Source organism: Trichoplusia ni, chromosome 9 (genome assembly GCF_003590095.1).
Source record: "Trichoplusia ni isolate ovarian cell line Hi5 chromosome 9, tn1, whole genome shotgun sequence".
Classification (NCBI taxonomy): domain Eukaryota; kingdom Metazoa; phylum Arthropoda; class Insecta; order Lepidoptera; family Noctuidae; genus Trichoplusia; species Trichoplusia ni.
In genome coordinates this window covers 450,974-472,437 of record NC_039486.1, presented here as the reverse complement: position 1 = coordinate 472,437, position 21,464 = coordinate 450,974, and the positions used below count along the sequence as shown (strand labels likewise).

General features: G+C 36.1%; 2 protein-coding genes across 3 annotated transcripts in view; both read right to left on the bottom strand.

Moving 5' to 3' along the window:
* Positions 1–15,371, bottom strand: part of LOC113497708 (apoptosis-resistant E3 ubiquitin protein ligase 1) — a 37,203-nt gene extending 21,832 nt beyond the window's left edge. Inside the window, exons 1-2 of one of the 2 annotated variants that reach the window (XM_026877397.1) lie at positions 13,818–13,925; positions 12,298–12,988 (exon numbers count right to left, since the gene is read on the bottom strand). In XM_026877397.1, coding sequence (XP_026733198.1) covers positions 12,298–12,403 — 106 coding nt within the window. In that variant the 5' untranslated portion in view covers positions 12,404–12,988; positions 13,818–13,925. Of the gene's footprint in view, positions 1–12,297; positions 12,989–13,817; positions 13,926–14,331 lie in introns of those variants that run through there. The other variant, XM_026877395.1, reaches the window with a different exon arrangement.
* A 1,312-nt stretch (positions 15,372–16,683) lies between these two features.
* Positions 16,684–21,383, bottom strand: LOC113497711 (peroxiredoxin-5, mitochondrial). The gene is made up of 3 exons (XM_026877400.1): positions 21,158–21,383; positions 20,808–21,074; positions 16,684–17,368 (listed from the first exon to the last, which is right to left on the bottom strand). Exons 1-3 carry the CDS (start codon positions 21,266–21,268, stop codon positions 17,171–17,173), a joined length of 576 nt encoding a protein of 191 aa, XP_026733201.1. The 5' UTR covers positions 21,269–21,383; the 3' UTR covers positions 16,684–17,170.
* Between the last annotated feature and the right edge of the window lie 81 nt (positions 21,384–21,464).

Here is a 21,464-nt window from a genome sequence, read left to right as displayed (position 1 = left end):
TCATGATGCGGAGAATCCAAAATATCCTACTTGAAACAATATATTGCTCTCGCATGTCAATTTTCATGACAGAATAAACATTTCGGGATTAATTAACAAACCTTTTATTTACACGCTGAGTAAATATGAGCATTCAATTAATAACAGGCCCTTTGGTTCGTCTTTTGTCAATGCCATAATTACATCCAACGATTTTACATTAAAACACGAACATTTATGAAAATTTGAAAGACATTTTTAAATCACGATTCTAGCGTGGTACCTACTTAGTGCTCAGTCCTCGTTCATACTAAGTACCCGAGAAAAAGTATCTGCCTCCAGTTAGGCTGGGTTCATTATGATTACGTCCTACTCGAAAATATTAAGTTGTTCCTAAGCTGAGTTAAGCAGCGTAGGCTCATCACGGTACTAAAACACCTCCTACACACAAAACTTACTCTGCAACGAGATTCCCGACATAAATTCTATTTCCAGACAGTACGTAACAGTGCCATTCAAAATAGTAGGGAACGGGGGAAAAGTTTAAATTGCCAGCTTACATGAGTCACGCGATGTTTTAATCTAAGTTGTAAAGACTTACCTAAGTTAGATAATATCACCAGATTATACACGAACACTAGCTAACACGCCACGCTGACGTTGTTTTAGCGATAAGCACGATCGAGATTAGTCTGAAAAATGTTCCCTCGGATACTTAAGTTTCTCACATAATAGCTTAAGAGCCATAACATATTTTCAACACTTAAATTGACTTAAATCAAAACCCAAAAAAATATTAATTAATTAATTAATGATAAGGGTTTTGTTTGGAAACAGAGCCCAACATAGTTGGGAAAAGGCTAGGCCGATGATGATGGTTTTGTTGAACGCAGTGTCTTATTACTACACGGTAAAAAAAACTGGTATTAAAGATAAAACTTGTTTGAAAGCTTTTATAAAGTACTTTCAGATCTCGGTTGTCTTGCATAAGTCCTCAATCTCTTTTTATGACACTCTCTAGGGGGAAATGGTCAGTTCCATCCGGGAAACCGCAAAGAAAACTCAATAAATAATGTATAAGAAGTGTCGCCTTCTATAAATCCATAAATGAATCAACAAGGAGCGCTATCTTTTGAGCAATAGGTACCTACCTCGAAATACTTCGCAGAAATAATTTATAACTTTGAGGACTCGGCAAACAACAAACAACTAAGAAATTGGGTGTTCCGTGGGCGCTACTTATTTCGAACTTGTGTAAATCAATATGAAAATCAATTAGTTTGTATGTCAAGTTATGCGGTATTCTCGTTGCTGCAAAGACATTGAAATCAATCATTCTGTCGTGTCAGTACTTAATCGTTTTTAAAACGAAGAAGAACAACCATTAAAGACAGACTTCAATGAAAGCTTATTAAAAGCGCTGTAATGTCTACCAAAACTACTATTGTATGTCTTATAAGTTATTCGACAACCTCAAATATTTTAGTTTCGAATTCAACACACGAGTTGCCAACATAATCATTAAAGTAACTTGTGATTCCGTCACCGTTTGAGGGCTTTTACAAATAAATCCTAAGTGGTACTTGTGACTTGTAATTTGATGGCACTTAAAACGATCGGTGCTTGGGTTACACGTGGATGAACTGTAATAGCTATTTGACCCAGCATTTCTCAGTAAAGGTTACGCAGATCTACCCTTGAATCTTAAGACGGCTTATCTACATACATACATCAGTTGTGAAGAGCTCAATTCAATTTTTTTTCAACGGAACCCCCGACTTTACCGACATACTGTTGCTACCCGCATTGTAAATCAAAGTTACGTAATACATTGTGGTCGCTACCAACTTTATGAACATTTTAGCGAATATTTTCTGAACTAGGGCGCCGACAATCGCTGTCTCTTTTTTAGCTACTCACACTCATCCTGTGTCGGTGATAAAAGCTACGAGGCATTCCACTAAGTTTATACTTAGGATAGTATCTAACTAGAATTACATTTGCCCATGCAAAAAGCCTAAAATCAAAATACATATTTGCCTATGTCGTTTACAGCATCTCAATAAAGATTCAAATTTCATATTTTTATGTTATTAAGTAGATAAACAGTTTGCGAGGCATACTAAAACTAAGCTTCGATAGAAAAACTAAGGCACGAACTTGGCTCTCAATAAAACCTACGTCCTTCAATACACGATGACAAAGTTTTTTACGACTACCGCACTTTTATTACAACTTTCTAATTTCGTGGAGGTGAAGGTCAAACGAATTACATTTGTGGAACAAAAACAAATGGTATACGACTTGTTTTGGACAAGGACTTCGCAATACTTCTCTTTTACATTTTTCAGATATTTTGATAGTAATGGACCGGAGTCCTTAATCATGAGCAGACGCGGCGGGATCGCGAGGATCGCAACAGTTCGACTCGCGATCCCGCCGAGTTACCCCGATAAATACGCGTGAGTAAACCGTTACATCATTTAATAATTTTTCAGATAGCATTGGTTACAATTGTTGGTTCTGGGTCACATGAATTAATAGCGCCTATTAAAAAAAAGCAAATCAATATATTTGGTTAGAAAGAGGAGAGTGGATTGATAGGAGAGAAGAGATTTAGCGCAGAGCAATATTCATTTGATTCTTATATCTGTATAAGAGTCATGTTCATTTTGTAAATGAATGCTATCAAGCTAATTTAAATTTATTTTTTTGAAAATAATCTAATACAGAAATTTCTTGGGCGGCTTAAAATTAAGCTACTCGCGGAAAACTTCTTAATAGTAATCGTCAAAACGGTATGCTTTTTTAATGTTTTTACTACTTTACTTGCTTAACAAGAATCGAGAATAAGTGTGTACCATAGAAATCTAAATAACAAGGTAATAGAAGTGCCAACGCCGCGTGACCTTGTCGCCACACTGGTGTCTTGGACGACACCAGCGCGCGAACTTACGCTCAGTCGCTCGCGGAACGTCGTCACAGCAAGAACCACTAAAAATGGCGTTTTGCGGCGTTTCTCAGGCTGGAAATTCATCTGCATCGTGTAATAACATAAATAAAGAAATAATATTTTATCGGTAAGTAAATTATTGCAGTAATATTGATGTTATTGCAAAATTAAATTTCAAAACATAACCTTCATTATAAAGCATATTTATATCGCACCATCCTGCAACAATTGCATTCTTTACTAATCATTGCCTCTGCAGTAAGAGACTTACAGAAATGCACCGTTGTAAAAAGAGAAATGTATAACGAAAAATAATATTTATCACTGCGATCGTATTTGTAGTGGTACGGCCGCACAAAACTGTCGGCAATAGTGATGTGGTTAAGTGCGGACAAATTATCCAAAATGAACATTGTATACGAAAAGTAACAATTTTAATAGTCGTTTGTTTTTGTAAACATATTATTGAATATATTTTTATTTCAGAATCCCGCAGGGTGCAAATAAATACAAAAGACAAATAGATGACTACCACGGGTAAACGAAATTGGTACCCTATAACTTAGGCCGAATATACACTATGAAATTAGTTGCATGCTTGATAACTTGCCGCCCGCCGCCGCCCGCGCCCCTCTCCATTTTTACGGCTCGGACCGCGCTCGCAACTGAATGTTTCAAAAAGTACGCCATGTGCTATAGCATAGCATTGAATAAAAATTGCAATTTAAATTTATCCAAATCTCATAAATACCTATTTTTTTATTATGAACGTTTACTAGTCATTCGATACATGAACTGGGCTGCTTTTGTAAGACGACTAAAAAGTCGCCGTATAAACCAAACCTACCTAGGTACCAAGTATTTCCTAATAATATTTTTTTTTGTCAACCGACACTTAGCGATTTTTTTTTTGTAAGTAGGTACTTATTATAATGCAATCCATAGAAGAATACAACAAAAAACATTGTCACTCATAATTTCGTCTTTCATTATATTTCGGATCCGTAGTCAATCCCTAGTGTAGTTTACGTAATCACTACAACTAATGCAAAAAAATGCAATGACTGTGTGAGTTAGTGAATCCATACAACGACAAAGTCAATCTTATTGCATTAGACGTACGGCCTAGTGTTGTTTGCTTGGTCTTCTCGATGTTAATGTTTGCGTGATTGCGTAGTTATTTGCTGTGAATGTGTTGAAGCCCCGCCCACCGGCGACATGCGTTTCGATAGATCGCCGCGGTGTATGCCATTTCTATTACCTTGTTATTTAGATTTGTTATTTAGATTTCTATGGTGTGTGTGTACCAATTATTGTCATCTTTTAACTTAATTTACTTTTTTCATTGCAAATAGCGTAAACATTTAAGAAACAAGCACCGCGCTACGGTACGCGCAGTGCGCGTAACTACTTTGGTTCCAAAATCTTTCAGTCTTACTTCAAGACTTCATAGTGATAAGTGCGAAGTCCCAAAACAATGTACACGAACTACATTTAGTACCTAAGTATCAGAGGCGAGGAATCTTCTCAATCTCCTTCAACAAATATTGGTTTCCATTCGTAGCCCTTTCAATTGTATTAGGGTCCGCTGCCGGCGCTGATGGCATCACTTTTCACTTACGTCTCGTTTCAAATAGCAATCCGTTATCTATGATTAACTGTCACAGGTCCACTTCCACACTTTCCTTTATTATTTCATATTAAGGTATTTTACAATCTCAAAATTCTAGTGTGAGTAATGACGACAATAATAGAAATGCTACTCATTGTTAAAGCCCGTATTAAAATCCACTAAGACTTAAGATTACCAACCTTTATTTAGCTAACTGTATGCATTTCAAGCACAATCAATGTTTTGCGAATACATTTCCAGTTTATTGACAGCTGTAAGCACTTAAAAATAGTGAATCATGAAAATTTCAGAACGTTAGATGCAAAATTGCATCGCTGGAGCTATCTGTAGCAATCTGTGATCAATTTCCAATCTTGGATATTCAAAAATGGATCGTGTTGGAATATTGAAGGCGTGGGCGGTAGGGTTGCCAGTAAAAGCGTTCGGAATAATAGAGTAAAGCGTTGCGTCCGTGACCTTTGGAACTCCAATTATTTTTACTGACTCAGGTGTTAGGTAATGTTGTTTGCCCTACAGGTAGAATTTTAAATCACACTACATAAACATTTTTGAGTGGGAAAAAAGATCTATAAACGGAATATGACTAATTGTTTCATAAATAGTGCAAGGTAATATTGTTTGAATTTGAATTTATTTATTACCAAATACTAATGGGTTTAACATAAGAATAGGTTTGTATATATCACTCTCAATGCGCACAGATTAATATTTAGCAAACTAAATTATTACTATTTCAGATAAAACATAAAACTGGCTAATTGTAATATCATTGCACTTATCCTTTAGTCACTTTTCCGTAACATTAAAATGAAAAATATGAGCATCTAAAGATGAGCATCATGAAATAAATAGGGCACCAAAATTCATGAAAGCCTTTTTATAATCACCTTTCAAAACATTGCTCCGTGACCCATGTCACATTGGAGCAACAAAAAGCATTTCTAAGCCAGCGGGATAAAAATCAACGCCTTTTGAATGTTTCTGTATGTAAATACAAGAGATATTCTATTTTTGTCCTATCATCCTATAAAAAGATTATGTCTGATACGAGAATCACTTAGAAAATGTCATTACGAGTATGAAAAATCATATGTCATTTACTCTTGGACGATGATAAACGACTCTGTATTCGGAATCATTCTACTATTCTTTTTACTTATTAATCTTTAACAGTAGCTAATACAAAGAATTCTTACATTAAGAGCCTGTTTCACCACCGCCACATAAGTTCTCGTTATTTTACTTGACAGTTTTTTTATACAAATGATGTCATATTTCTCAATTTATTTGCTAGATAGCGACTACGTAATCAGTGATTCTCTTTTTACTTTTTTTTTCATAAACTACTCCCGCAGTAAGGATTTAATCCTTGTGTTGCGGGGGTTTTACAAACATACAAATCACATGCACAAAGACACCCAGACTCAGAACAAGCAGTCGTGACTGTGAAATAGGCACTTAGTATTTCAAAAAAAAACATCGCCTAAAGAAATGCAATTTCGAAAATCAATGAACAAGAAGGATGCATTACTAGGACATGGAGCTAGGCGGCGCAGCAGCATACACATTACATAATGAAACGTCACTTGTTGCTGAGCCGGGAAGTAGGGCGCGGAAGTGGGCCGGCGACCCGCGACCCGGCCGGCCCGGGTTACAGGTGGACCAGTCAATGCATCCTGCCTGCGAATGTGAATGCACTCCCGATCTACGAATGGGTGTGGCCGATTCAATATGCCTTTCTTTGATAACATTGCAGAACTTATTTTATCGGAAATTGTAGACCAACCACTAATAAGACAACATCCAAATAAGTACTTTAATTACATAAGTAAATGCAATTGAAGTATCTTTATTTGCTCAAAATAAACGTGGAAAGGAATAGTTCATACACTTTGCTCATAGATCACAACATGAAAATATTTGGTTTCCGCTGGAATAAACCAGGATGCCAGTTCGTCACATGATTACTTGATTTAGCGAAGATTTCGTGGGCAGTACAAATCAATATTAAAATAGACTTATAGGCCCTTGCGCAAACAAAATCTGTATTTATCTATTACAAAGTAGATTCGGACGCAGACGCGGTGTAGAACATATTGATCAGCGTCTGTTTGCACTGGGTTGCACAAAAAGAACAAATTGTGTCAGGTCAGTGTTAAATATAGACAGAGCGGTTTAATGATTGAAGACCAAATGTTTGTTGTCACTGAGATGTGATTTCTAGCATTAATTCATCAAACGCAAATAATTATTTTTTTTAAATTGAAAAAGTAGAAAATATAATTTTGAAAAGCTGAACTCTTAACTTTCAGGAATGTACTTATGCTAATAAGTTATTTTTGCCAAAATGTAGGTCGTAAGCTTAAGTCTTCAGTCACACTCGGCACCTTATTTAAAGAAATATAAATGCACGTCTTTTGCATTCCCAAATGCTCATGACCCTCATCACAGATCTTAAATCCTCTGTAGATTTTTTATATCCAAACATTTCCTTTTATTGTCAGCCGGCGGTTGTTTGGCGGATTTCCAATACGCTATTGCAGATGGGAGATCCAAGTAAACTTGCACCCAAACATGACCAGACAAGTTAATTAGATGGAGTGCTTGCCGCTGAATAATTATACCCTTGCCAAGTAAATCAACTGGAATACAACATTAATGTTATTGGGCTCGAAGCCTGACAGGCGTCACTAGATTACAGAATGTCAACAGAGATACTCTGGATGTTTATAATATAGCCTCATAATAAACTTAATTAAATTTTAGGTATAATAAGCATTATAGAAAGAAAATCATTTTGTACAACGGAAAATGAATGGAAGGTGAAGCTCAATTATGAAAGAAAATTCTTTAATCATCCAAGGAATAATAACCATAGCGAGTGGAATGTTTTTGATAAACATTTTAGCTGAAAAATAAAATCGCAGTCCACTTTCTTAAGTAAGGAAAGTTTTAATAAATTCTTTATGAAACTAAGGCTTGGATATTTATCAAGAATTTTACAAAAATATTACAAGCTTTGATGTTTGGGTCGGCACGAAACTTAAACGGTTGGCATTCTACACAGCACCGAAACTTTGTGGGTTATGTAAACACGACGACGTTACGTGTTACCTACAAAATAAGAGAAATAACGACAATTTGCCGAAGGGTTAAAGGCACATAGATGTGCCTATGTATGCGGACGTACGCATTCGCATAGTTCAAAAACTTGTTTCCTCTCTGCCACCAGCCTACATATATCGTACAGCCAATAGACTGAATATATGAGATCCGAATGCTGAATACTAAACATTTTGCTAGCGGAAAACTCGAGAAACTCGATAACCCGAAATGTTATGCTGCGGCGTATTTATTATATTCAAGGAATTTGGAACCTAACACTTATTTTATACCATTGTAACTATAATAGGGTCACTTCCATTAGGAGTTGGGTGCTAAAGTATGGTATACATAACACCCCTATAACATCCTAAATAAAAAATAACCCCGGATATAGTAAACATTCAGAAAGAAGCGCAAAAAGTATTGCCCAAATATGGGACATATTCTTCGAGTACGATCTAAATCTCTCATCTCATAGTTATTAAACGTTTTTCTTCTTCCATCCTCCAGTAACTATCCCTTACTGGCCGTCAGATATACCGAGTCCTGCACATCTGCAGACCCTTGCTTATGCCTAACCAAAAGTTTCCCCAAGAGTTTCATCTCTCTGACACTTTAATATCGCTTTCATAATACAATCACAGCAACTCTAGCTGCCATTGTGATCGAGTGTGTTGTTTAACTCGCTGCCTCCCGAGGGGCGAACAAGGAAGTAAATAAAAACTAAAGAGTTTAACGGTCTGTCTTCTCACCACACAAGACTCAATCCCCGAGGCGAATGTCTGTAATTAGCTTGGGACTTGGGGATACCGTAAGGAAATTGTAAATCTTGTAGGATTTTCTACTGCTCGGAGTTTGAATGTTTTAGATTTCTATCCTTTTTAACGTTCAGCGTCTGCTCTAAATACCATCATAGGCAAAGTTTATTACAGCGGTTTAAATAAAAAAGCCAGAAAATGAATTTAATTATTGTTAAGTATTCAACCCAAAAAGTGCTTCCACGAACTTTATTTATTTTTATTTTTACTCGCGATATTTTCGGGTATAAAACAAGCATTGAACAAAAAAGATACAAAAAATTCGATAGTAGGGCGCTGCAGTAACCCAATTCTCTCCGACCACTTTTTAATCCCCACAGCGACGCAAATATAAAATAAAATTTATGCATATCCGATACATAAATCGTTTAACGTACTGAGATAAAAGTTATCTCGCCCGGTTTAATGAAACCAATTAAAACTTGCATTCTCCTTTCATAATACTGTAGAATTTTTTGGGTTTCCATTAAAAACCACGTTGCATTATTGGCTTTCATTACTTTGACATTATTCATGGTATCAGCAGGATCAGTTAAATGTTTGCAAAACCCCCTCATGGTCTTTATACCCTATAGAATTTAATCTCCTCTAAACATTGTTCATCATTATGACCGTAGATAAAAAAGAAACAATAAAATTGTACACACCACTATGGATACTGTCGACACAGAAAATAATAACGGACGTCGAACAATGCGAAAATCCTACACCCTTGTCAGACTACCATAAAACAATCGTAATCGATAAAATAAACAATGTCAATGCCAATTATTGTCCAAGAAGGTTTGATGCGTTACGCGTGCCAAGTTCAGCGAGCCACTGTTACTACAGCCTAGTATGATGTCCACACAGCGGCACCAAACAAAAGCCTCGCCAAACCATACAAGGTTAACATAAGTTGAGGTCCAGTGAGCGCTGGCCTTTTTGAATTAGTTCCAAGTGGTGCTCGCAACGAGTGCAGCATTTAGGTGGTCCAAGTTATACCCCGGAGCGGGCTTTGCACTAATTAGACTTTTTTGGCAAAGGACATGAGCTTAAAATCTAATAATACTAAAATTTTAAGGATATTTTTTATAGAGTTCGCCGGCCAACTACCATCTGCTTACGATGCAATACTCATTAAAGCAGGCATAGGGTTCGGTGAAAGTAGCTGATTAGTTTTAGTTTAGATTATTAATATCCAAACTATTGCTTACTTGAAAATACTCTGCATAAATAATGCCAAAATATTCCGCTTACTTATTAAACTGTGGGGAATGATTTAGTGTGTCATGTCTTAACCTAACAAACACAGCATTTTTATCTTGTAGAAATACGAACTTTTACTTATCTCGTCAAACTCTACTCGTACTGGCTGTTAATTCAGGTCACTTTGGCGGAAGGTCTCTAAGCGTTAGTCACTTGGACCAAACATTAAGGTTGCGTACACACGAGTGCAGTTGGCAATTAGTCGCAGTCGCTGGCTATTTACTTTGTGCATACATTTGAATGTTTGCACATTAACTTAAATAGTCAGCCTTTTTGTGGCACTTATATCTCACGAATGATAATTTGGCCTTAATCTTCAAAAACATCATTCTATTTAGACAAAGATGATGTAATTACAAGTCAGTACCTATAACGTTTTTCAAGAGCATGCACCTTGAGAAGAGTAAATTATAAGTGAAATACTTACAACACCTTGAGGTACGTTGGTTGTCACTTACGTCTTACCGTATGTTATGTAATTAGCGTTTATTATTAATAGCCAAGAATGGCTCTTCTAGAAAAAAGATACGAAAATTCATTGAATCGATGTTTTTGAACATTTCATGGCAAATCTTTTTGTTTTGTAAGCCTTTGAATTTTTAGTTCTTTGTTAGTCACTCAATATTAAATATATGATATTAAGCTAAATCTCGTGACTCAAATCCGACCCTGTCTGAAGCTGAAGACATTTCATTTTAGTTTGCTTTTTGGTATATCATTAACTTAAAGAGTCTCCCACAAGAATGAAAAAAATTGATCCTTTGAATAAATAAATGTTACTTCTTCTCGTGTCAATTAATTGCACTTGTTTTTATTAAAGGTATCTTTAAATTCGCTTTAGACATGGTGTTTATTACTCAGTTCTGACAAGCAAAATCGACCTTCTTTCATTATTCAAATATTCTTCTGGTATGACATTAAGCGGATAGTTTAAACTTTAATATTAATGTATCGCTTGTTCATTCTAGGCGGGTTTCAAACGTTTCTCTTCCAAAGTGCCTAAATAGCGATACTTAATCACATAAATCGTTAGAAAGTTAGATCTTGAGGCATGACTCAGTTATGATACGCAAACGATCCCCAACGAGACCATTCCAGATTAACTCGATACGTATCCCAGCTAAATATGCAATTTAAAGCAACATAAGCGCTTTAAGTACCCAATTATGGACTGCACAGATGTTCTGTAAGCTTAATGAAGCCTCCTTAGATCCTATAGTACGGCTGAAAGTGTTATACCGCAGATGTTACATAAATAACGCTACTCTGGTGATATTTCGTGTTATAATCATAATTCTTGTTAGTAAAACGTTCTTTTTTTGTACGTTTGCTTACGAAAATAAATATTTCGGATTTTTATGAATCTTTGCGAAAACGTAGTTAAATAGTAGATAATTAATTAATTATGTACCTAATTTATAAAAAATTGCCAGTGCCAAAATATCTGAAAGGACTAAAATAGTACGGTACATTTTGGCACATTATATTAACTTTTCAGTACGCCTATCAAACAACATTTTAGAGAACGTTAATTTTATTACCCACTGCAGGGCTCTGAAAAACTAAACTCCTATATTCCATACACAAGTATAACGACGGCACATTTATATCCAGCATACTACAGATACAGGAAGCATTCGAGGCATAACATTTCTGACCGGAATTAATTCCAGTCCGACTGAACAAGTGGAACACTCAAATAATTTTGTCGTGACTCGTGCTGCACCAAATAATATGGGACTTGATACATTTTTATCTTAATTGGATGCCAGCTCGGTACGTTTACTTCAGAAAATTTGGGTTGGCGCGTTTTAATTGTTACTTGGGAATGTTTTAGTCTGAGAAGTGACAACTTTTGGTCCTATACTTTTTTGCCGTCGACTTTATTTCTACCGGACGGTCACCGGACGAAAGCATCTCCTCCTCCGAATTTTCGAACATCGACTTTGATTAAAATGAAATATACAGGCAGCAGGATAAGTAAGCGATGATCTTGATTAATGACTGATGAACAATTGGGGAAATGGAAAAGTGGGCTTAAAGAGAATCCTTAATGATGTTTTTATCCTATCTCTAGAAGCTCGTAATACTGCACGTGCCCCACGAACCGGATCCGCTCCAGTAGAGACCGAAATGCACGGTATAATCCAACATCCAAGGGATTAACTACACAATGGGACTGCGAAATCTCGTTACTTTTAACTAGTTGAACAAACATGGTCTCTAAACGGTCCACCTAAAGTCCTAATTTGATTAAAGGTATCCTTTGTTTGTTACAGGCTAATAATGTTACCGCTTTGGACGCTGCAAAACTATAAGTGTTGCTATTATAAATGCGGACGATAGAATCAATTTCATTAGAACTTTTACTGAAATATGGCATTTTTAAAGCAATACTAAATCAAAGCCACTGCATAAAAAGTAAATCAGCATCATAAATTATATGATAAAAACGTGTCTTTATATTATTTTTAGATTGAAGTTCATTAATCGCTTTATTATGCACTAAAGCGAATGTCTGTTTGCCTGCAGTGAAACGTCAATGTACTTGCGGAACCCACCTGAGAACTGGGATACTCCGGACAGCATAGACAGCCCCGAGTGTCGGCTATGGGAAGGGTGTATCATCCCTATAGAATAAATTTCTGAATCTTCGAATTGCCACATGATGTCACTTTAAAATCCAATTGACATTAATTATTTAAAACCGAATTAACCGCCTTCACCTTAGTTCATTCAAGTCCGAACAATGGAATCTCACTAAAAAACAATTTTTAAAATAGAGCAGTACATTTACGATAGATAAATAGGTTTTTTCTAATTTATATTGACTGAGAATTGTATCACAATTTTAATTAAAACGATCATATTAAGGTGATGTGTGGTGATATGCATGGGTGTGGCGACGCGTCCGCACTGCACGGAGGGTGCGACGCGACTGAGCAAACGGTCTTTGTATTTGTTTGCCGGCGGGGTGGGGGTGGCCGCTGGGGCGCCGGGTGGCTACGTCACTCCACCCTCGCGCCAGAGCCCGCGGGATCTCTACAGATACTGATATCATTTTTCTGAAGCGGGATTCTCACTTTCATCACGTTAATTGGATTATGATTAAAATCTCAGTACACAATGAATTCACCCATTCTTTTAACAAGATTCTTCATGTAATGGCTGCAATGTAGCATTATGATACTAAATAATGGTAAATAGTATGCTTCTATATGATTTCCATCAAGCTCTAGCATTTCTTCTACCCTGCAATAAGTATGAATAAGCCATTCTAATTTATTTATCCATATAAAATGCAATATATGCAATTCGCTGGAAATAATTTTAATTCCAATACAATTCCAGATTATCCTTAAATTTCCTTAATTCAGCTAATCAAATAAAAGTAGTACTCTAGAAGAAAAAGATAATAATTTGTGTAGTAATTTGCAGTTTGTTCCTCTGAATAGTCAAATAATATTTTCAATATTGTGCTAACTGTAAACTAAGAGACTATGAAATGCTGTTCATGAATGACGAGACACCCCCATGATCACTTATTTTTACAAGTTATCAAAACTTTCTAGTTTTTGAAGCCCAAAGGTGGCCTGGCTATGTTTATATTAATTGAAGTTTTGTAAGGTAGCATGATATCACTTAACAATAAACCATTATTACACACAAGTGGCCAGTTCATTGCCATTTAAAAACATACATACTTCAATTAGCAAGAACATTACCAGTGATAGTCTTACACTTCAGCTGATAAGATTAACCAATGTTAAATGCTTGACAAAACTTATAATAAACAAAACAAGATAACAGATAGAAATGAAACATAATAGTCAGTGTACAACCACTATCACTAAGAGACAGTACTTTTTTCCTCAGCCGGTGAACAATAACTTTTTAAGTAACAACCCTGAACATTTTCAAAGATGCCTTTAACATAAAATCATTTAAAAAGGTAACATTCCTTTTTCGATTTCATTGTGTCAGGACACATCCTCCTTGATGTTTTTTTATATTTTCCGATTAAGTAAAAAAAATATGATTTATTAAATTCAACACTAAAATCATTACATTCAAACATAACCTTTTAGATAATTAATCAATAGTCTGCCAACTTCTTGATGTTAAATTATTCTATTGAGATTATTACTTTTATGAATGCTTTGTGATTTTTCTCAATTAAACTGTTGAATCTTAAAAGTGAACAGTCAATTCAACCATCTAGATGTTTATTATTTTCACACATTTTGTACTTTATTTGAATAGGTTTTATTCATTACAATGAAAAAAAAACAATTATAATTAAGCATTAATTAAAAACACGTCCATAAGGCTTACACAAATAAACCATTGAATAATTTAAACATGAGTGACGAACGTAAAGACCGACTCGAATTGCGAAGACGACGTCAAATATATTTTGTTATTGTGTTTTTCTAATTATTTTTTGGATTTACCGGGTAAAAGGTTGTCGTATCAAAGCCATGCACTACATGTGTATGCAGTTATGACCTGGAACGCGCCGCTACCATTCTATCAATAACGCTATTTACTCAAATTTTATAACAAGATTGAATGTATTACTCGTAGCCACTTACCGTATTCTCTAAAGAGCTTCTTGTATTCACCGAAATCATTCTGATCCAGCCACTCGTCAACCAGAGCACTTTCATCATCAAACACCTCCGTAAAAACAACTCTAACTAAATAAATAAGTGAACACATAAACAATATTGTTCCCCAGTAATGCACCCGTTTATACATGATAACAGCTCTTGGTCATAATGACATATTCGGTTATTTAATTATAAAAATAAACACTAACGAGGACGGCCTCACAATTTTGTTTGTTTGACAATATTTGACGTTGACGGCTTGACGTTTACTCATTCCACTCTGAGTTGAATGCCATTATAAGCATGATCATAATACCAAAAATTATAAACAGTTCAAAGTCCATTGTGGCGTGAATTTATCTACAGTAATAAAATGTACCCATCCATATTTTTAATATTATCTTAATCTCTAAAGTGATTTCTAAAAATTTAACACTGCTTTCGGAAGTTGGTCGAGTTAGTATCTGTGCCTTTGTGCTTTAAACCTGGAACGTTTTTATTATTGACTTTTTGCATACCTTTTCTTGTACCCATCCATAAACCACATCACACCATAACGTTCTACTATAGCCTGCAAGTTTAGGATTCCGTACCCAAAGGACAAAAAGGATTCGTCTGTCACCAGGGGATTTTTTCCCAAAAATCACGAAAGCTAGAGTCCCAGAGATGAGAGAGTTAAAATATGAAATATTCACAGATTTTGTATTCCTGTTGCAGCCTGTATTAGTTTAGTACCTATACCTACTTAAACCTAAACATCCAAGGCATATGTACAAAGACACCCTGACTTTGGACAAGCATTTGTTGGCATAGACTCCCAGGCCCCCTGCACTCAGGCGAGGTCGGAGTGCCGCTGGGTCTTTTCAGTGGGTATACCGGGAACGCCGTTCACCGGGGAGTCCCACATACCCCTCTCTCGCCCCCTGGCGGGAAGGGGATGCGTAACATTTGTGAATCACACTGTAATATATTATATACTCATCACACTATAATATTATAATGTTTGTCCTGTACGTGGATCCAAGCCGCGATACGTAGCGCTCAGTGGGATTGGCGTCATATCCTCTAATCCTCAGTGTGACGAGTCCGACTCGCATTTCACCGGTTTTATTAATATAGACGGCAAGAAACTGCCGTACATAAATATAAGGCACTAACGGACATAAGTATACAGCTAGTGTTAGTAGAGTTGTGGTACTTCTCAACCTATTAAAACCATTTGTAATTTTGTTTTTATTCGCAAAAATAAGCTAATGCATTGTGCTAATGATTTGCAGAAGTTCCGCCTCGGAGTTTGCCAAAGAGCTATGGAACGCAGCATTCTTGGTGTAAGCTACGACACCGAATACCGAACACCACGCTGCGTTCCAATACTGGCATTATAGACGTCGGTAAAAAGGCTGCCAGGCTAAAATGTCACGTGAACTTATTGCTATTGTAAGTTAATAGGCGTGACTAAGTAAATATATATTAACAGTTTGTGTCCTTTGAAGCTATAGGCACTTGTGTGAATGTGCGTGTGTTGCAACACACGCACATTCACACAAGTGCCTACTTACTGTCTAAGTCCCTACTTGTGTCCTTTGTACCTAGGTACCTTGAATTCTATACTAATATTATAAAGCTGAAGAGTTTCTTTGTTTGTTTGAACGCGCTAATCTTAGGGACTGCTGGTTCGAATTTAAAAATATTTTTGTGTTGAACAGGCCATTTATCTAGGAAGGCTATAGGCTATAAAACATCACGCTGCGACTAACAGTAGAAAATGTGGAAAAAACAGGGAAAATTATTCTTTGAGGGCTTCCGTTGCGTGACCTTGAATCCGGTGCGTGATCTTGAATCGTTTTCGCGCTGCGAAAACGATTCAAGATCTTCTACGGCTACAACTAGCCATTTACAAAATTGAGGCAGGATTGGGGCACATTCTGTATCTTTTAACCAGAGTTTATTTTAATGAGTAACAGGCAGGCATAGACAAAACAAAAAATGGATTTAAAAAAAAATCTGGTCTGGAGATCACGGTCCCTATCATATATTTTTTTAGGTCAATGTCTCATAGGCAAGGCAATTTCTTTTGCATGTTTTCATTTTCTTTAAACTGTTTGGACGCAAGCTGTCATGAAGCTGACTTGCACGTGTTTGTTTTTTTTTATTATAATTAACTGGTAGAATCACTAACCTTCAATACCTAGTCAACATTCCCATTAAAAATGTTTTTCAAAGATTGCGTGTCACCCAAAATTACAAATAGGGAACTTCTGTTTCCAACTTGCGCTGAACAAGCTTAAGAATCTTTTAAATGAGATACAAGTTGAAGAAAATAAAACACGTCAATATGATTAGATCTATATTATAAATTGATTTGTTTTCAATATCACAAGGAGTGCTTGCACAGTCTATAACTGCATAAAGCTAGGTGTGTTGGAATCACAATTATTAACCAAATAAGATCTTAAAAAGTTAGGTGAACTTAATTTCCAAGAGAGAAGAAACTCTACCAACTTCAAAAGGTAACGAACTCACAAATTACAGATGCGCAACTTTTATAAAATTTTCGTCAAACGCAATTATAATTGCCTGCTTTTGTGTCTGATTTCTAAGAAAAACGATATCGAGAACTTCGCATTTTGCCATGTTTTCATCAGAGTCATCTGTCTATTAACGTTTTGGTCAAAATCAGATCTATGCCATTTGAAATTAGTACGAGTTCTCTGAGCAACTCTAAATCAGACATGGCAGTAGGCTTGTAGCCTAGTTTCGCGGCATCAGTTTCCTTGAGTTCGTTATCGTGCGTTTGGAGGCCTTCTCTAGGACATGAGGTTTACTTCTTGATTTTAAGTTTGTCCGCGAGGGAGCAGGACAGTCCAGTGCCGTCGGGCTCCACGTTGAGCTCGGTGATCTTGCTGTCGGTGATGACCATCGAGAACCGCTTGGCGCGGAAGCCGCCGAGCGGCGGCAGCGTGATGCCGAGGTCCAGCGCCTTGATGAACGCGCCGCTGGGGTCAGCCAGCATACGGATCTGAAAATAAGTTTATTAAATAATTAATATTAACATTTCTTAATAAATTGTCTGAATACGAATTGCACAGCAGTACAGTCTACAAGACATAGATATGGACTAACACAATCACATTAAATGCATAGTTTATTCGTCATATAATACAAGAACAAAAAATAAAAAGATAATTAGAATATTCTTAACAGCTGCTGTGACATTCATCTACTCAATCTGCTAGGTCAAGTTCTCGAGCTTAATTATCAGAAAATCTAAGATATCTTCAGCGATAGAAGTCCACTGCGATCGTAGATTGAGAGCTATCGACGATAAAATCGTAAAGCTTAATAGATTTATAAAGATACTTGGTAAAGGAATTGGTTTTGTATAAATTCTAGCAAAAGACAACAGAATTTTCCCACTTATCAACTTATTATAGCAGAATTAGTTATTTAACAATGCGAAATATGTTTCGTATTACGTTTGAAATTAAGGTTAGTTTACCTTACCGTAAGAAAGTTAAGTAGAGTTCCGCCTTTCAATTGTTATTATTATCTTTATTATTTTAATGTATTCGCTCGTTTAATGGATTTGGTCTGGCGCTATCTCATTGCCGGAGATATCAGCGACTCCAGAATGGTCATTAATATTAAAACAGAGTGACATTTAAATTCATGATCATTCAATTGATATTGAAATGTGATAAATAATAGCAATGATTACAAACTTGCAGTTTTTTTTTATTTATTTTTTCTGGTATTGCCGGCAGCGGTTAAAGATATTGGCCATAACCAACATTTTTGCGTTTCATTATTAAGAAATATCTTAAATATTAGTAATTTAATGATGCTCTGTTCCTAAGAAGACAAGAGTCATTGGCCTAAGACAAAGCACAATTACTTTTATATCGTTATGATCGTTAATTTAAAATAAAAAATGTGTTTGACCTCTAACGAAACCAGACTTGTCAAGCCGACAAAATACCTTCCGAGCTAGTTAATACATATCCACATATGACAGAGACAATGAATGTATGTTCCTATAAATAAAGCTCGGAGCATTGTGACCCGATCAATAGTGATGCGATGTGCACACATAGGCCACAACGCCGACGAGTTAATCCGACTGTTTTAACAACAGCGCTCAATTTATACCCTCCTGACTTGTTTTACCAGCAGATATCTACATATTCCCTAATAAAATTTTGTTTTCCTATAAGTTGGAAGCAAACAAAAGGTTACAGACCTTTTGTTTGCTTCGTAATATAGTCAAAACATTTTGTTCTTGGTATAAAGTATAATTATAGATCCAACAAAAATACGAAAATCTTATTAGAATATGTGACAAGTGCATAATAATACATAGACTGGACTCCCCAGCACCTACTCTAAATATAATTACAATGCCATTAGACTGCGGCAAAATAAAAACCGTCCATTTAAAAACAACTTTGTGCCGTAACTGGCACGCAACGTGTAGTTTTTATGGTGAAAAGAAAAAAATAACAGAAAAACGACGCTGAGAGTTCAAAGGGGATTCAAATAGATTAGCATTAGCATATTGTTAGCATAAACATTATTTCAAGGTCTTGGGAACTTGAGACAAGAAAAATAGGATTAATAAAATATTTTTGTCAAGGCCATACCAGCTAATGTTATCTGTCCATATTATTTATTTTATTATTTACGGCGACAACTGAACCATGAAGAATGAAGACGAGTAACAACAACTGAAAACAGAAAAATCTGTAAGCGGTGTAACGGTGTGTAAATAGATAATCACTTGATATGGTGTCAAGGGTTATTGTGACAATCTCTGTGCACAAGAAGGTCAATGCCCATTTATAAGCTACTTGTTTGGCTAAAACAATAGATAGACGCTTTTTGTACTGTCTATTTCTAAATGTATGGTCAAGTCTTTACGTAAACGAAATCAATAAATGTTTCTGTTTATGGCTATACCCCAGTCTCTTATGTATTCGAGTTGACTTTATACATTTTATTTGTGAGTTCGTCAGATACATGGATGTCGATACAGTTTTTGATGAGGAATTATATAAATTCTACAGTTTAATAGGCTTAGAACTTCTTCTATAAATTTCACTGTGACGTGTTCTACATTATAACTGCCTCTAGCGCCACTAGAAGGGACAGTCTATTAAAGTGTAAAACTCGACATTAACGTGAATAATTTAGTAATGAAAAGGCCGGAGGTCGCCTCAAGTGGAGCGTATTGATTCTATAATGAGTTTCGTCGTCGGCCGCAGTGCTCCCTGTTTTATCGGCCATTATAACTAAACATCTACATTTTTTAACCATTTCCATGGGTCATTAGGTTCATCGTGAAATTGCGTGGAAATTGTTTGCGCGGCTATTTAATTAGCAGGCCTTTTTATCTGTTTGTAGATACGTTCTATGTAGATTCAAGGTAACGCTTGATGACGTTGCATGTTTCAGGACATTAAAACGTAGCGTTAGCCTTCGGCTGGGATTGGCGGTCTAGTGAAGGGGACTCGTAATAACACGCACACATGCTGACTATATTTGCGACGGCGAACGTAAACTGAAACCTTCACATGCTTTATGATGGCGGAAACCTTACGATTTCCGATCTTTTTTGGAAGCCTTACTGAATTAACAAACAAAATATTACAGTAGCTGTGCATATGGTTCCTGAAATATTTTGATCTAGTTGGTTAAATAAAATATTATTATGCAATATTTATATGACCAACAAATTGTATCGAAATCTATATGTGCATGACACAGTGACCGTGTCTAATGCACTCTTCCAGGTGTGATGACTATAAAATATTACAATCATAATAACAAATTTCAATAAGTCCCGCCCCTGGTTGATTGCCCGATGGCATTAAAATTATCACTCCTGGATTCTTTTTGTTGTCCCTTAACAGCTTTAAAAAGTGCCAAGACAGCTCTTAAAGTTATCCAGTGAATTGAAACAGATACAAATTCACAAACAACAATCCACCAACAATTCCAATTCACTTGTTCATCTTATATTACTTCATCATTCAGCCATAAACATAAGGCTGAATATTCAATATTGATGTGTTTAGATAGGTATATCATACATAGTATATCTACATGACATATAACATACAGTATACTGTTAGCAGTCTCCTGACCCCTGACATTACACTAGGTATTATCTATAAACACATTACTCAATAGAAGGTCAAAATGACAAACAATATTGTGTTCCAGAACATATAACCTGTTATGGTAGGTTCAAAACAAGATTATAAGTAATACCTATGTTAAGAAATAAAAAATCATTAAAAGTAGAGGTACTACAAAATAATTAAAAAATATTTAAAAATAATGACGGGAATAGAAAAGAGCTGAAGTAATGAAAATGATACATTCAAATTGTATAAATACCTGCATTCTACAAAACTACCGCCACTATAATAATAAAAGTACCTAGTTAGCTTCCCTACCTTTCCCTTTGTATTGTGCTGGGCCCCCCAGGCAGCCATCACGTAGGGGTCGTTCACCGACACGCATACGATCTCGTCGACACCTTCGCTCTTCAATTTCTCAGCATTCTGTATGTAACCGGGCAAGTGAGTCTTTGAGCAGCCCGGTGTGAAAGCCCCGGGAACCGCAAACAAGACTACTCGCTTTCCCGCCGTCAAATCACAAACATTGACTTTGTTTGCCGGCGAGTCTTCATACAAATCCGAAACCGGCAGTTGATCACCAACCTACAAACACATGAGAAAATATAGTAATTAATGTGCCGGCTATTATGTAATTCTTCCAAGTTGTATTGTACTCAAAAAGTTACCTTTACGGCTGCCATTGCTGCTTGCGATGAATGCACTTTATGCACCTGACTAGTCGTTCGGCTTGTCAGCGCAGCTATACCACGAATAATAGACGGCCTGGTGGAAAACATTTGTACTTGTATTTTTATTATCTTCGGTTTATCGATTCCTCTAAACAACAGATGATAAAATTTCGTAACGTTTGACAATTTTGACACTTACTTGTTAGTTTCATTCGTTTTCAATGCTCTGAAGTTTTCAATAGATCGATCTCTTGCTCGTCCAAATGTATTTCAATTTTCGATCGCACTTTTTTTTAATATTTTT

Excerpts from the sequence above, each read along its gene's own strand:
- LOC113497711 (XM_026877400.1), bottom strand. The coding sequence starts at position 21,268 with ATGTTTTCCACCAGGCCGTCTATTATTCGTGGTATAGCTGCGCTGACA. Across the intron at positions 21,075-21,157 it reads CAGCAATGGCAGCCGTAAAG|GTTGGTGATCAACTGCCGGT; the intron begins GTAACTTTTTGA and ends ATGTGTTTGTAG. Across the intron at positions 17,369-20,807 it reads AGCACAATACAAAGGGAAAG|ATCCGTATGCTGGCTGACCC; the intron begins GTAGGGAAGCTA and ends ACTTATTTTCAG.